This window comes from Vitis vinifera, chromosome 18 (assembly GCF_030704535.1).
Source record: "Vitis vinifera cultivar Pinot Noir 40024 chromosome 18, ASM3070453v1".
NCBI lineage: Eukaryota > Viridiplantae > Streptophyta > Magnoliopsida > Vitales > Vitaceae > Vitis > Vitis vinifera.
In genome coordinates, this window is record NC_081822.1 from 29670095 (window position 1) to 29683161 (window position 13067).

Here is a 13067-nt window from a genome sequence, read left to right on the forward strand (position 1 = left end):
CGAAGTTTGGGTGTAGATGATAATGGATACATGCTTAACTCCGTTGATTTCTAGATCATGCTCTTACTTTGTTGTTTTTTATCTCATTGTCATCCTTGTGGTTTAGTATGGGGCTCGTATGACTTTGCTTTATGTATGTTGTGCTAACCCAGTTTCAGGATCCCACCTATTTTGAGCCTCCTGAGATGAGGCCCTATACGTTTGAGTGTGTTGCCTGTTATCCTACTGGTTCTATTCTCAGCATTCACTCTAACCTCTGTTGTTGTTTTCATCCCTATATTCTCACTATAATGGGAATATTATTTGGTCTGAGGTTTGAATAAAATGAGTCGAGCCATACCTATGGTTCTGGCTTTCCTGTTGATAGCTTGTGGCTAAAAGAAAAAAAGGGGTTGATGGGGAATTACGACCAGCAGCTAGAGGCTTCTTGACCCTCTTCTTTGCCTGTATTACAGCCATTTGCATCGGAGCATCATCAGTATGTGGTTGTTATTTCCACTGCAGTAATTACAGCAATCACCAACCTACCCCACCTAAATACCTATAAACCCATTCATTCCTCTTACATACGAGAACCATTGTGGTTTTCTTTTATTATTATTTTCTTGCTTGGGAATCATCACATGGCAATGAAGTCAATGGAAGTTTTTTTGTGGGCCATCCTGGAATGTACATGCCCATTTTTCTTTTGGTCTTACACGTTTTCATTCTAACCTCTAAGTCTTACTTTAGTTTATCTTATTATTATTATTATTATTATTATTATTATTATTATTATTTTCTAAATTTCACCTTCAAATAAATTTTTCAAAAAGTTTAGCTACTAAATTTAATTTTTAAAATATCATTTAAAAATAAATATTCAAGAAATAATAACAATAATTATAAATTCCGATTTCTAAATTCCAATCCCCAATTCCCATAATTCTAATTTTTCACACTTATTTATTTAATTATTATTATTTTCTTATCATTATTCCATTTATCTATTTATTTATTTCCTTTAAAAATCTCAATCATTAAAGTTCAATTTTTCAAAAATTTGTTTTTTTAAATTTAATTTTCAATCTCAAAAATTTCACTATTCACTATTCATCCGTCCAAATATCGTTTTATTAATTAATAACCTTATTCCATATTTACCTATTTATTTCCCTTAAAAACCTCAATCATTAAAATCTAGTTTTTCAAAATTCCGATTTCCAAATTTAGCTATATGAGATTTCAATTGTCCTATTTCCGAACTTAAGTTTCATTTCCTAATGTTCCAATTACCGTATTTACTCAATCACTCATTTGTTATCATCATTATTTTTATTACCATTTTATTTGTTCATTTCTAAAAAGTCTGTCTTCAAATGATTTTCGAGATTTCCAATTTTCATAAATCAACTTTCATAATTTCTACTTCTCAATTAACTTACAGTTCTGATCTCTTTCAAAATTCAACTCCCAAAGTCTCAATTTTTGCAACTTAATCTTTCTTTAAAATCCCGAACCCTCAAATCGTTTTCAAAATTCCAACCTCTTTCAAATTCAGTTTTCTAAAAATTCACATTCTCACATTCAACCTCTAAGAGTCTGATCTTCAAATAAACTCTAAAACTCCAAATTTCTAGTGATTTTCGAGATTCCAATTTTTCAACGAAATTTCAAAAACCTAATTTTCTCCCGAACAGTTTTAATTCCACTTTGGTTTTCAAATAATCTTTTATTTTCTCTCTTAATTTTATATAAGCATGAATGTCATTTTCATAATTTCAGAACAATGGAATTTGTGAGATTAATTCGTGCAAGATCAATCGGGCTTTGGTGGGGGCCCCACATACGTGATTTTATGATTGATTGATTTGTTTGTCACGCGCGATTTATTTATCCTGCTCTCCGACATGCATGCTATTATTACTTAATTGTGCACTAACCTCTCTTGTGATAGCGCATGGTGGCTCGTCGCCCAGGTACGCACCTATTTTCACTCTGATAATTGTCCAAGCATATTTTGATTCTCACGTGTGCATGATTTATTCTGGGTACTCATTGATCTACTCGTCCACTGCCATGATTGTTTCATTTTATTAGTAGAGACCCGACTTTAGGGACTTAGAGGGGTGCTACGGTCTTTACCGTACCTTCCCGATAAGTAACCTGACCCCCGAACCCGATCCGGTTTTTCGTAGATCACCTTTTCCAAAATAAGGAGTCGCACTTAGGGTTTTCTTTCTTATTTTGTTTACTCTTTTAAAAAACAAAAATAAGTGGCGACTTCAAATCATTTTCAAATAATCAATAAAAATCAATTTTTTTAAAATAAAAATCGAGCTCGCCATCGAGTGGGAAACGCATTGAGCGAGCGAAATGCGGGGTCCACATATTATTATTATTATTATTATTATTATTACTACTATGGTATTTTCTAACAAATAAATAATGACACTTTAGCATAAAAAAGTTGTTAAATTAGACAAAATTTATTTCAATTTTGAAGTTGCGAGATTTTAGATATAGGCAATACTAATGATCTTAAGAAAGTCGGGACTCGGGAGCAATCTTGGCACAAGACCAATGGCCTTCTTAAACAGATCGGGACTACTGAGAGATCAAAACGGTGCGTTTTCGGTTTGGTTCAACTGTTCCACGAGTAAAAGCCCTAACAGTACCTTCGTTTGGCTATCGGGAAAAGAAAAGAAAATTCGGATTCTTATACCTGGTTTGGGATTTACAGGCAGTTATAAAATTCGGTCTCTCTTTTCTTTGCTCCCGATTTCTCAGCGCCAATATTCCGAGTTCATGTTTCATTTATCTTTGCTTTCTCAGCGAGCAAACGAAAATCAATACAGAAAGCACAACTTTCCGATCGCTGGAAACTTTAGGGAAAGAACAGGAACGCCTCTCTCGCTCTCTTGAATGTTCCACTTCTCCAAATAGAATAAGTCTCCATACTCTACACACGCATTTTCGTTTTCTATAGCTTTATCTTACTGGTGAATCAATTGCGGTAAAGCAAAATTATTGAATTGAATTAGTTTAATTGTGTCCGTTTATTATATCTGCAGTTTGAATTATGGAATTAATTTTAGTAAATGCATTATATTAATGTTCAATTAATTAGTTGTGGTTTTGATTAATAATAGATTAAGCTAATTTGCATTGGCAAGAAACAGGTGTTTGTGTGTGGATTTGGATATGAATGGATCATTAGGTTAACAAACAAGCTCGCTTTGTAGTTTGACTAAGTTAGGTCACTCTTGATTTAAATCTGTCTTTGTACTTATTGACGGTTTTCTAATTGTTTGCCAAGTTTTTCTTCTTTTCCTTCATTTGGGAACGACATTTGGTATTCAGCGATAATTTTACATATTAGCTCTTTGCTCTATATCTGCAAGTGATTGTATTACTGTCAGAACTCAGTAAAATATCTCTCAATGGCTAGAACCAAAAATATGCTACTACAAGGGAAGTATTCATGGTAAAAAAAAATATATTGCAAAACAAGATTTTTTGGCATGTCTTGGAACTTCATTATCATACCATGGTTGAGAACTTCATAACTACTCTTTTAATTCATGGCAGTTGCAGTTTTCACGATGAAGGGTATGTGTGTAAAAGTGTACACATTTCAAATTGCTCATTGATAAGTTTGAGCTTCTTATGAATGTCCTGTTTATGTACTGTTTAGTGATTAGTCTTAATGGTCATTTATAGTTGATTAGCTACATAGAGAAAAGCACAAAAAAATAAAAAAGAGACAGCATTGCTTTGGATGGAATAACATGTCTTCCTATTGATCTTGTCTCACTCAAGTGGAAACTTTCTAATTTCAAATTGCATCACTGTAATGTTATTCAAAGATTGTCTTTAACATTCAAGAAGCTTTCCTACACATGCTATTAAATAGAAAAAGAATATTCTGTTTGTATTTTGATTTTGATTTTTTGTATTAATAAATATTACGTGATCTAGATTGGTGTTTATCTGATATGGCCCTAACTTGATTTAGTTTTTCAATCAGTACTTAGTTAATTGTAGTGGGAATTCACATAGAAACTTTTTTGGAAACTGATGTGTATTAGTTTCTTTTGTGACATGTGTCTTACGGTTAATGTTGATGAAAACTTTTTTGTGACATGTGTCTTATGGTTAATGTGTATTAGTTTCTTTTGTGAATTTTTTTTTTCTCCTTTCCTATTCTCAACCAATTTTCATATTTTTGCCTTATGCACGTGCACACCACACAACTTATGTTATCTTAATTGTTTTCTTTATATAGAATTGCGTGGGTGCTTCTATGAATATTTATGGAATTGCTTGGATGTTTAATTTAGTGTTGTGAAGAGAATGCAATGGAGGGATTTTTGAGGATATTGAGTGCATTGATTTGGACATGAAAAAAAGTTTTATAAGGTCTGTTAATTTTTATAATCTAGGGATACCTTAATGATGGAAAATATTTCTTTCTTGGGCTAAATTGACTTCTTAGGGAACGTGTAAGATAAGGATACATGCATAAGCTGTCTTTTACTTTTCTTTTTCCAGTGGCTCTCTTTGTATACTTCATGTGTAATAAGGTCGTGTCTCTTCTTTTATTTTGTACACAAAAAAATGGAGAGGAAGAAATATTTATTTCTTGGGCTAATTGACTTCTTAGGGAACCTGTAAGATAAGGATACATGCATATGCTTTCTTTTATTTTTCTTTTTTCAGTGGCTCTCTTTGTATACTTCATGTGTAATGAGGTCGTGTCTCTTCTTTTATTTTGTACACAAAAAAATGGAGAGGAAGAATTCAATCATAAGAAAAGATTCTATACTGCTATGTTGCAGTATCTAAGGTGAGTTTGATTACTATTGTTGGATTGTCAAGCTACTTGATGGTCCCATGCAGCGGGAGGTTGCATTCAGTATTCACTATGATTGTAGTGCATTTGCTTACATGAATATTTGTTAATTTAATTCTCAAGGCTGATGCAAAGAAGGAAAGAGAAGACCCAGAAAAGATTTACCATATACAATAATGCATAGCGTTTTTGAATGTTGAGCATGGGAGCACTGTTGGCTTCATTTTTCTAGAATGAAAGAAATTCTAATGCCCCATATACAATAGGGTAAAGATGTAAAGTTGTAAAAGATTGAAAAGACTGTTGAAGTTAGAAAATGGAGAGGAAAAAATTATTTATCATTGATTCTAAGGCATTGCTACAAGGCTATATATTGAACAAAAATTCTAAATCTAGAATCTAAAGAGGGCGACAAAGAATTTAAACAAGGAAACAAATTAATTCTAGCAAAATTTTAGTATCTACATAATATTGTACAACTATACAATACTTAACCATGGAAACTATATTACATGGTCAATGATCCAACTTTAATTCTTCTAATACTCCACCTCAAGAAAGATGTTGTGCGTTCCTAGTTTATTAGTCATTTGTTGAAATGCCAAACTTTGAAGCCCTTTGGTGAGAACATCAACTAGTTGATTAGTAGAACATGTCTATGGTGTGCGCACATAACCACTTCTTTGATGATAGAAGGAACTTCTTGAGAGGATATTTGAATGACAAAGGCTTGAAAAAAAATGTTGAAAAGAAACAAATTGAGAGACAAGGTGATGAGTGCAGGGTTTAACTCTTTTTTGGATGACAGTAGGTAAATTCTCCATTAGGGATACTAACACGTCCCAAGACGCTTTGGGTGGTTTTCATCCTTGACATGCTCTAGGAACTTGCCTTCAATGGTCACCTTGAGCACGTACATTACCTTTGTATGTTTTAATTCTCCATTTTCTGAGGGCTTGAACATTTCATGGACTTAGTGGTATGCTGCTGCTTCCACCAACTACTTCCCATAAATCACGACCTTTAAATAGGATTTAATTATGGTTTCCCAATTTTTATAATTGTGTTTGCTCAATTGATGAGCCCACTCATGCTAAAATCTACCATTGTGATCTTTACTAACAAGCTTGGTCCAGATGTAATCAATTCTACCATCCTAGTTGGTAGTCCATCATGATCTTTGTAGCGTCTTGATCTCTTGGTCCTTTACCACACAATTTCTCAAATAGTGGTCCTTAACCATGCAAGACCTTGAACAATTGGCTTGTAATCTCCTTCTCTAATACCAAATTGTAGATAGATACCTGTGACCTCTAAGAAATAATTATGAAGAAATGGTAAAAATGTTATTACCAAATATTGGAGAAATAATTGTACCAAGAAACTACTGCACACAATATTACATGTAGAATGTCACCAAATATTCAACCCAAAGCCATGCATTGAAGCAATAAGAGGCCCATGTCTTCTTAAATATCAGATCATAGTAAAAAGGCCCACAAGCAAACAATTAAATAAAAACACTAAATAGGCCTAAAACACCAATTAAATAATCCCGTTGAACTCTAATTCTACATAATCAAGTAGCCTAACCTAATTACCCTTTACCAAATATTGCTTAATCCCTAAGCATTCTTTTCCTTATTTTACCCAAACCCTCTCTTTCTACCAAAACTCCCGCAATTGAAAGAGATAAAGAGAGAATAGGAACAAGGTTCTCTTTCTTTAAAGCTCTAAGGGTGATTCTCTGATCATGGTAATGAAAGGTAACAATTGTGATTGGCAAGGAGCGGCGGAAAAAACAATGACGAAGAGGGCGACAACTATGACAATGGTGGTGATGGATTTCGATTCGTGGTTGTGATAGCAACAGTGGTGGTTGTGCGGTGGCCAACTTCAGCAATTGCGGTTCCCTCATCTAGAATAGTGTTGATCTCTTACCCTCAAACAAATAGCCCCCCACCCACTCTTACCCTCTCTTGTATGAAGCATTTTAGGCCGATCTAAAGCTTTTGAAACAATTTCAAAAATGAGAAATCCCTCATCCTTCGATCTCTTGTTTGAAACAATTTAAGGTTAAAAATTTTTTCACACTAAAAACTAAGATTTGTTTCCTCTTTTAAGCTATTTTGGGTTGTCTCATATATTCTCACTCAAGAAGAGAAAATAGATAGTGTGATTAAGCACCATTTCTAGTAAATGGACGGTGAAGATTGGCCAGATCCACTTCCTAAAGGATGGACCTTGAAGAAATATTCTAACGGCAAGGTAATCTGACATTTTCATTGCATTTCAATTAAGATTTTTTGTTTTCTAGGATTTTATAGACCATCCATGCCTATTAGAATTAATTTCATGGGTTTCTAGATTTGTGTTTATTTGCATTAATTATATCAATTTTAATAATTAGGGTAGTATGATTGTTTTGAATAGTGTTTTTTTTTTTTTGGGTAGATTTGGCTTCTCTTTTGATTCCTTTAAAAAAAAAAAAAATTCTCCTATAATTACTAGTCTTTTGGTTTTACTTAATAGGGGAAATGATTGGAAAATAAGAAAGGGAGGGTAGGAAAGAGAAGAGAAGGGAAATATCCTTCATTTTATTGGTTTATTCAAGGAAAGCATAGGGAAAATCAATATTTTCTTGGTTGAATAGAAAAATTGAGTTTGATTGTCCAAGTTTAAATTTGATCTAATTTTTACAACACAAAATCTAGGGTTGTTAGGAAGGAGGAGTAATTGATAGAGAGAGGGAGAGAGTCCAATGGCAATAAAATCCTCTTATGAGTAGATTTGAAGTGACACCTTCTTATATTTATCTCATCAACATCAAGTAGCAAGTCTTTACACAATCCATAAATTTCATTAGTTTTTCTTTTTAAAAAAGCCTAAACCCGATTGTAGAAATCCTGTAGCCCTTGGTGTGTTGTTTCGTCTAACTATTCTAAAACATTTTCCTTCAAATCTAACCTTTTTGAAGAAGAAAACTCTATTTGGCCTGAAAGGGAAATATTTAAGAAATTTGTACCGATTTCCTTCTTTCCTCTTGTTCATAAACTAAACTGCTAGAGCCGAGGACAATTTTAGAAGTTTCCTACTTTTCCTATTCATTATTTGAAAAAACACCTAGAATGCATGCTAGTTAAACATGATACTTGGGTTCGGAAAGTTTTTTCCCATGATAAATGTTATACATAGGAGGAAACTTTGAAATGCTTGGAATTTTCTTGTTTAAAAATCCAAAAAAATGAATGTCACTTATTAATTAGATGCCTTGTAGACATCGGTATCATTTACTATGACAAAAGTAGGTTTTTATATCATGTATATATTGTGTTGAAAAAGAATTATGATTTACAACTTTTTATTACAAGTGATAACTCACAAGTGCAATTTGGCCCTATAGATATTTAAAAAGGCATTATTAACAAGTTTTTTTTAATGGATTAGACAATTGCTACTTTCTATGCATGGTAACTTTTACCATTTGAAGTTCTTAAAACTTTTTCCTTTATAAACTCTTTTGATGTGTTGATACTAGAAAACAATAGATAATTGATTTGCTTCCCTACTGTTGCTTTTCGCACTGTTGCTTGATGTAATAACATGATATTTTATGGTCAAGATAACTTTTGGAAGCAGTAAATGTTTGATTTCATGAAACTTTGTCATCATAATAATTGCCACCAGAAATGCACCGATTACATTTCTCTTTGGGTGTTGTAGGTTTGGGCACATAATACGAGGACTGGACAGACATTTCATACAAAAAAAGATCTCCTTCGTTATGTGCGTTATGCTGAAAATGTGCTTCCTCTTTTTGCTAGTAAGTCAAAATTTATACTTTATCTTTCACTAATTGATTATTTAATTTTGTTTTTCGTCTGTTCTCAGTGCAGTGCATTTAAAGAATCTATGAGATTGTTATATGTGTGTATCTTAGTGTGTCCTGTGGTTTACTATGCATTTATGTTTCCACCTTAGCTTTTTTGCTCCCATTTTTTTGTGATTACATGGTCATGGGTTCTTTTGCTAAAACCCAGAATGTGATTGTGTCTTATACATAGTTTGGATGCTAGAATGTTCTGTTTATGTTTATCGTGCCTTGCTCAAGAAAGCAAACACACAAATTCTTTCATACCAAAGTAATGATTTCCTGTATAAATGATTTTGCCAAGTCTATTATCCATTTTTTGCGAATGCTAGTTAAATTTATATTATGTTAATACTACATTTTTTTCAATTTTTTTTGGTTAAATATTCATTGTAAAGCACCAATCCACTCTTAGAAGTGGTAACTTTAAGTAGTTTCTCTTACCATACATTATAAGTTTTAAAATGAGTTGCAAAAGTATCTTGTAAGTGTCATTGTGTTGCTAACTTGCTAAAAATTGTTCTTATCAAAAAGTGACTTATATGTTAAGGACTTAGGAAAAGGTGTCTTGTAAAAATATCATATGAGAAGAATGACAAGAGTAATGTTCATCTTCTTTAAAAAAATAATAATAAGTATTAACTAGTTTACCTCTATTAATTTTCTTTCATTTGTATCTTAGTTGGGTGATAACTGATAAGGAAGTTCTCAATTTTATAGACTTGTATAAGAAATTGACGTTAGGAAAATTTTATTATGAGTACAATGAGAAACCTATTGTGAGATCCATGTGGGACACATGAAAGTAGGTGGTGAAACCTTGGTTTAGTAATCATGTTTTCTCATGAAAAAAAAATGTTATTTTCCCATATTTCACTTGCCACTTCTCCACCAGTTTCTTTTGATATTATCTACTTGTGCACATTTATATATCATCATTCACACCTATCAAGAAAAAAAAAAAAAAATCTTTACTATCTTTCACCTTCTTTTCCTGAATTTTTTAAAACTTTGTGGCTTTTCTCTTATTATTATTTTTAATTTCATGTTGTTCCTTGTGATCACTTTCTCCTTAACCAACTATGGTGAATTGATCACTTGAAGCATGTCAACTTGAAAGATTTTTGGGATTTGCAAATACTAACATAGTTTTTGCTAAAGTTTTCACTGCTAAGTTATTCTATAATTCACAGGAGTACTTTGAAGAATGAATAAGATTTTTAATTCTGCCCAACTCTAGTTATTAAAAATAAGTTCATTGTTTTGTACCTTCTTTTTATTAGCTTCTTGGGCATTCAAAGGAAAATTTGTCATCTTATCTTACCATTTCTTCAAATGAAGGGCTGATTTGGTTTGACTTATTATAAAATCGCTATTGTATCCCTTATTCTTTTCCAATGTGTTATGGAATTTAGAGGAAGCTATGAAAAGCTCCCTGAGCTGCTCCCTTCCTTTGTGCTAGTTTTGTGAGATTGAATCACTACTATATATTTTGATACTCAAGTTGAAATTATATTACACCCATCATGTCTTTCCGACTTGTTCCTGAGTCTATTTAGTTTCAAATCACTGTGATTTGAAACTAGATAGCCGTCAATGTCTTGAAAATATAGGTTTAAAAAAAAAGGTATTACCTTGATTGATTGAATTGAAAGAGACTCCCCGGTCCGGGAGACAAGTTGAATTTGAAAATTGTAAACAAATATTTTAGTGAATTTGTTGACTGGATTAGAAATTCTAGCCCAATTTTAAGGGTATTAAATGCACACTATTGATTTGTGGTATTTGTTTCTTTCCAGCTTTCTGAGGCATTGGGGGACAATTCATTCTTTAAGTACATGAGACTTAACTTAGTAGGTTAAAGTCATATTTTTTCTGTTTATTTAACTTAATATTGAAGTTGTCAGAATCATGATTTATATATTAGTTGTTTTAGTTATAGTTTGAAAAGTATTTAAGTCACCAAATGGAGACTTCTTATTTGATGAAATATTTTTTTCATCATATTCTCAGAAACCGGGGGCATATTAAGTGAACTTTTAAGGTATTGGGCTCGTGGTCCTCAAGCTAAACTGGAGCATGTGGTCTTTAATCTAAATTTCTTTAGGTGGAATTCTTTGTTTTTTTTTGGGTGATCTTTCAGCTAAATTTCTTTGTTGAATTCTTTGTTTTATGGGGGTTGAACTCCAAAGCGGTAGAATCTCTCTACTCTGTCTATGTCTCTCGGGGGATTTTGAAGATGAGTTGAATCTTTATTATTTTTTGGCTTGTGGGGTGCATCAATTGTGCTGCATCACCTGCATTACATGTCATTGCTTAACCTTCACTTCAGCTTAAATCAGTAATTTATAGACTTCTGAGATAATGTGGTTTCATTATTTCATTCCTATTAAATAAAAATCATTTGCCCGCATTTTCTTTAGGACAACTTTTTCTCCTCCTGGATTGCTCCCTTCTGCCTGCTGCAGCTTTCTCTCTCATCTCCCCACCCCCCCCCCTTTCTCTCCCTCTCTTGTTGGGGATTGTTGAAATCTAAATATTTTTTGGCTTGCTGTGCACATCTATTCCGCAGTGTCACATTATGCACAATCAGTACATACATTCCACCATATTTGAGACTCATTTGATATAAGAAATAAGATTATCTTCTATTTTAAATTGTGATGTTTGTTTTCAGATTCAACTATGGAATTACTTATCTTTCAAAAAGTGTGATGTCTTATTATTTTATATCCTGTTCATTCATATCTACCTTAATTTTATTCTTTTTATACGATCTTGTTATTTATACGTTTGTTCAATGATGGAGATTGGAAGTTTGTTAGTTAGCTCATATTTGTAACCGATTTGGAAGTTTAATCTTTAACACTTTTGAAAAATGATTTTTGGAATAATTAACAAGTGATTATTCAGGAATGTGATTTTCAAAAGTTTGTCAAAACAATTAATTTTGTTGGGAAGCACTTCTAGCTCTGTTAAAATCTTTTCTTTCTCCTGAGCTGATCTCTACTATGTGATGCAGACAACAATCTCCCATATGAAGATTCTCAAGCTGTAGCAGATTCCAAAGGCAAAACTGTTGATGATAACGCAGGCGAATCTGCAAAAGCTTTTGATGATAAAGAAGGAAATTCAGAGCAACCTTCTGACAATGAAGATGCCAATTTGGGGAAAGGTGATGATGATGATGATGATGACGATGAGGATGACGATGATGACAGTTTGTATGGAGGTTTAGACTTCAGCAAAGGCATTTGGGGCATAGATGATGTTGAGATAATCGAACGCACCTCATCCCATGCTTCAGTTATTGTAACCGATGTCTCAAATGCCCACCATAATCAACTGCCAGAGAGAAACATGAAGGTCCAGGCTGACCAACAGCCAGAGACGAAGATGAAGACGAAGACGGTAACCGAACACTGGAGAAACAAGAGAGCTGGGCCTCCGAAGAAATTTAAAATGCCTCCTAAGCGTTTTCGTGGATCGGGCTCGCGTAAGAACCGTCATCAGAAGCCTTAGAAAGTTTCCTTCCGGCACAAAGGAGTGTTCTTATGTTTGCTCTTCCTGTGAAAACTCCAAAATGCATGTCTAGCTGTGCTGTTTTATTTATGATATTGCTTTTCTAATTAGGCTACTTTTCCTTTTATGAAAAAGAAAAGAAAAAAAAATAGTCAAGAGAAGGTTTTTATTCATTTTGGTTTATTATGGAAAATACAATAGAAAAATTAAATATAATTAATATTAATTAAAATTTTATTCAATTTTAAATTATTTAGTTTTCATATTAAAGAGGAGAAACAGGTTAAATGTACAAATAATTTCTTAACCTTAAATTCAATTTTGTTTTCTTTTACTATTTTTTCTTTTATTTTATTTTTATGTATTTTGTGTTTCTTTGTATCTTGTATTTTCTCTTAATTTTTTTATACAATAATGACGTGGAATAAAAATCTTAATGACAAATGATTTTTAGAACGGGTATATGGCAACTGTAATTATGTTAATTTAATTTAATAAAGAATGAAATATGAAAAATATTGAAAATACAGATAGTAAAATAAATGCCATTAATGAAACTTACCAATTTTTACAAGCCTCTAGCTTAAATGAAAAATATACAATATGAAACTTGAATTAATTGATATATTTGAAATGAATGCTTGAAATTATTTTTTCAAAAAAAGGTTTTATAAAATATAAAAATAAACTAAGAATTATTATACTACAAATGTTCAACAAACTTTCAAGACTATAAATATGGGTTACCTTAATCTAGTAAAAAAATATTCTTTAATTATACTAAAAGGTTAAGAGAAATTAAATTAGTAAAATTAAATATTTCATAAACTACAAATTAAA

At 32.2% G+C, this 13067-nt stretch overlaps 1 protein-coding gene across 4 annotated transcripts; it reads left to right on the forward strand.

The window, feature by feature from the left end:
* The first annotated feature begins 2486 nt into the window (after positions 1-2486).
* Positions 2487-12400, forward strand: LOC104877331 (uncharacterized). Of its 4 annotated transcripts, none has more exons than XM_059734448.1 (4): positions 2487-2605; positions 2815-7102; positions 8558-8657; positions 11728-12400. In XM_059734448.1, exons 2-4 carry the CDS (start codon positions 7034-7036, stop codon positions 12225-12227), a joined length of 669 nt encoding a protein of 222 aa, XP_059590431.1. In that variant the 5' UTR covers positions 2487-2605; positions 2815-7033; the 3' UTR covers positions 12228-12400. The 4 variants fall into 4 exon arrangements, with proteins under 4 accessions (XP_059590431.1, XP_059590433.1, XP_010665427.1 ...); XM_059734450.1 differs by having other exon boundaries at positions 2488-2638; XM_059734449.1 differs by having other exon boundaries at positions 2531-2605; positions 2723-7102.
* Positions 12401-13067: the final 667 nt, after the last annotated feature.

Bases quoted from the DNA above. Each gene is read 5' to 3' on its own strand.
- LOC104877331 (XM_059734448.1), top strand. From the start codon at position 7,034: ATGGACGGTGAAGATTGGCCAGATCCACTTCCTAAAGGATGGACCTTG. The intron at 7,103-8,557 runs GTAATCTGACAT...TGGGTGTTGTAG, and splicing joins AGAAATATTCTAACGGCAAG to GTTTGGGCACATAATACGAG. The intron at 8,658-11,727 runs GTAAGTCAAAAT...TATGTGATGCAG, and splicing joins TGTGCTTCCTCTTTTTGCTA to ACAACAATCTCCCATATGAA.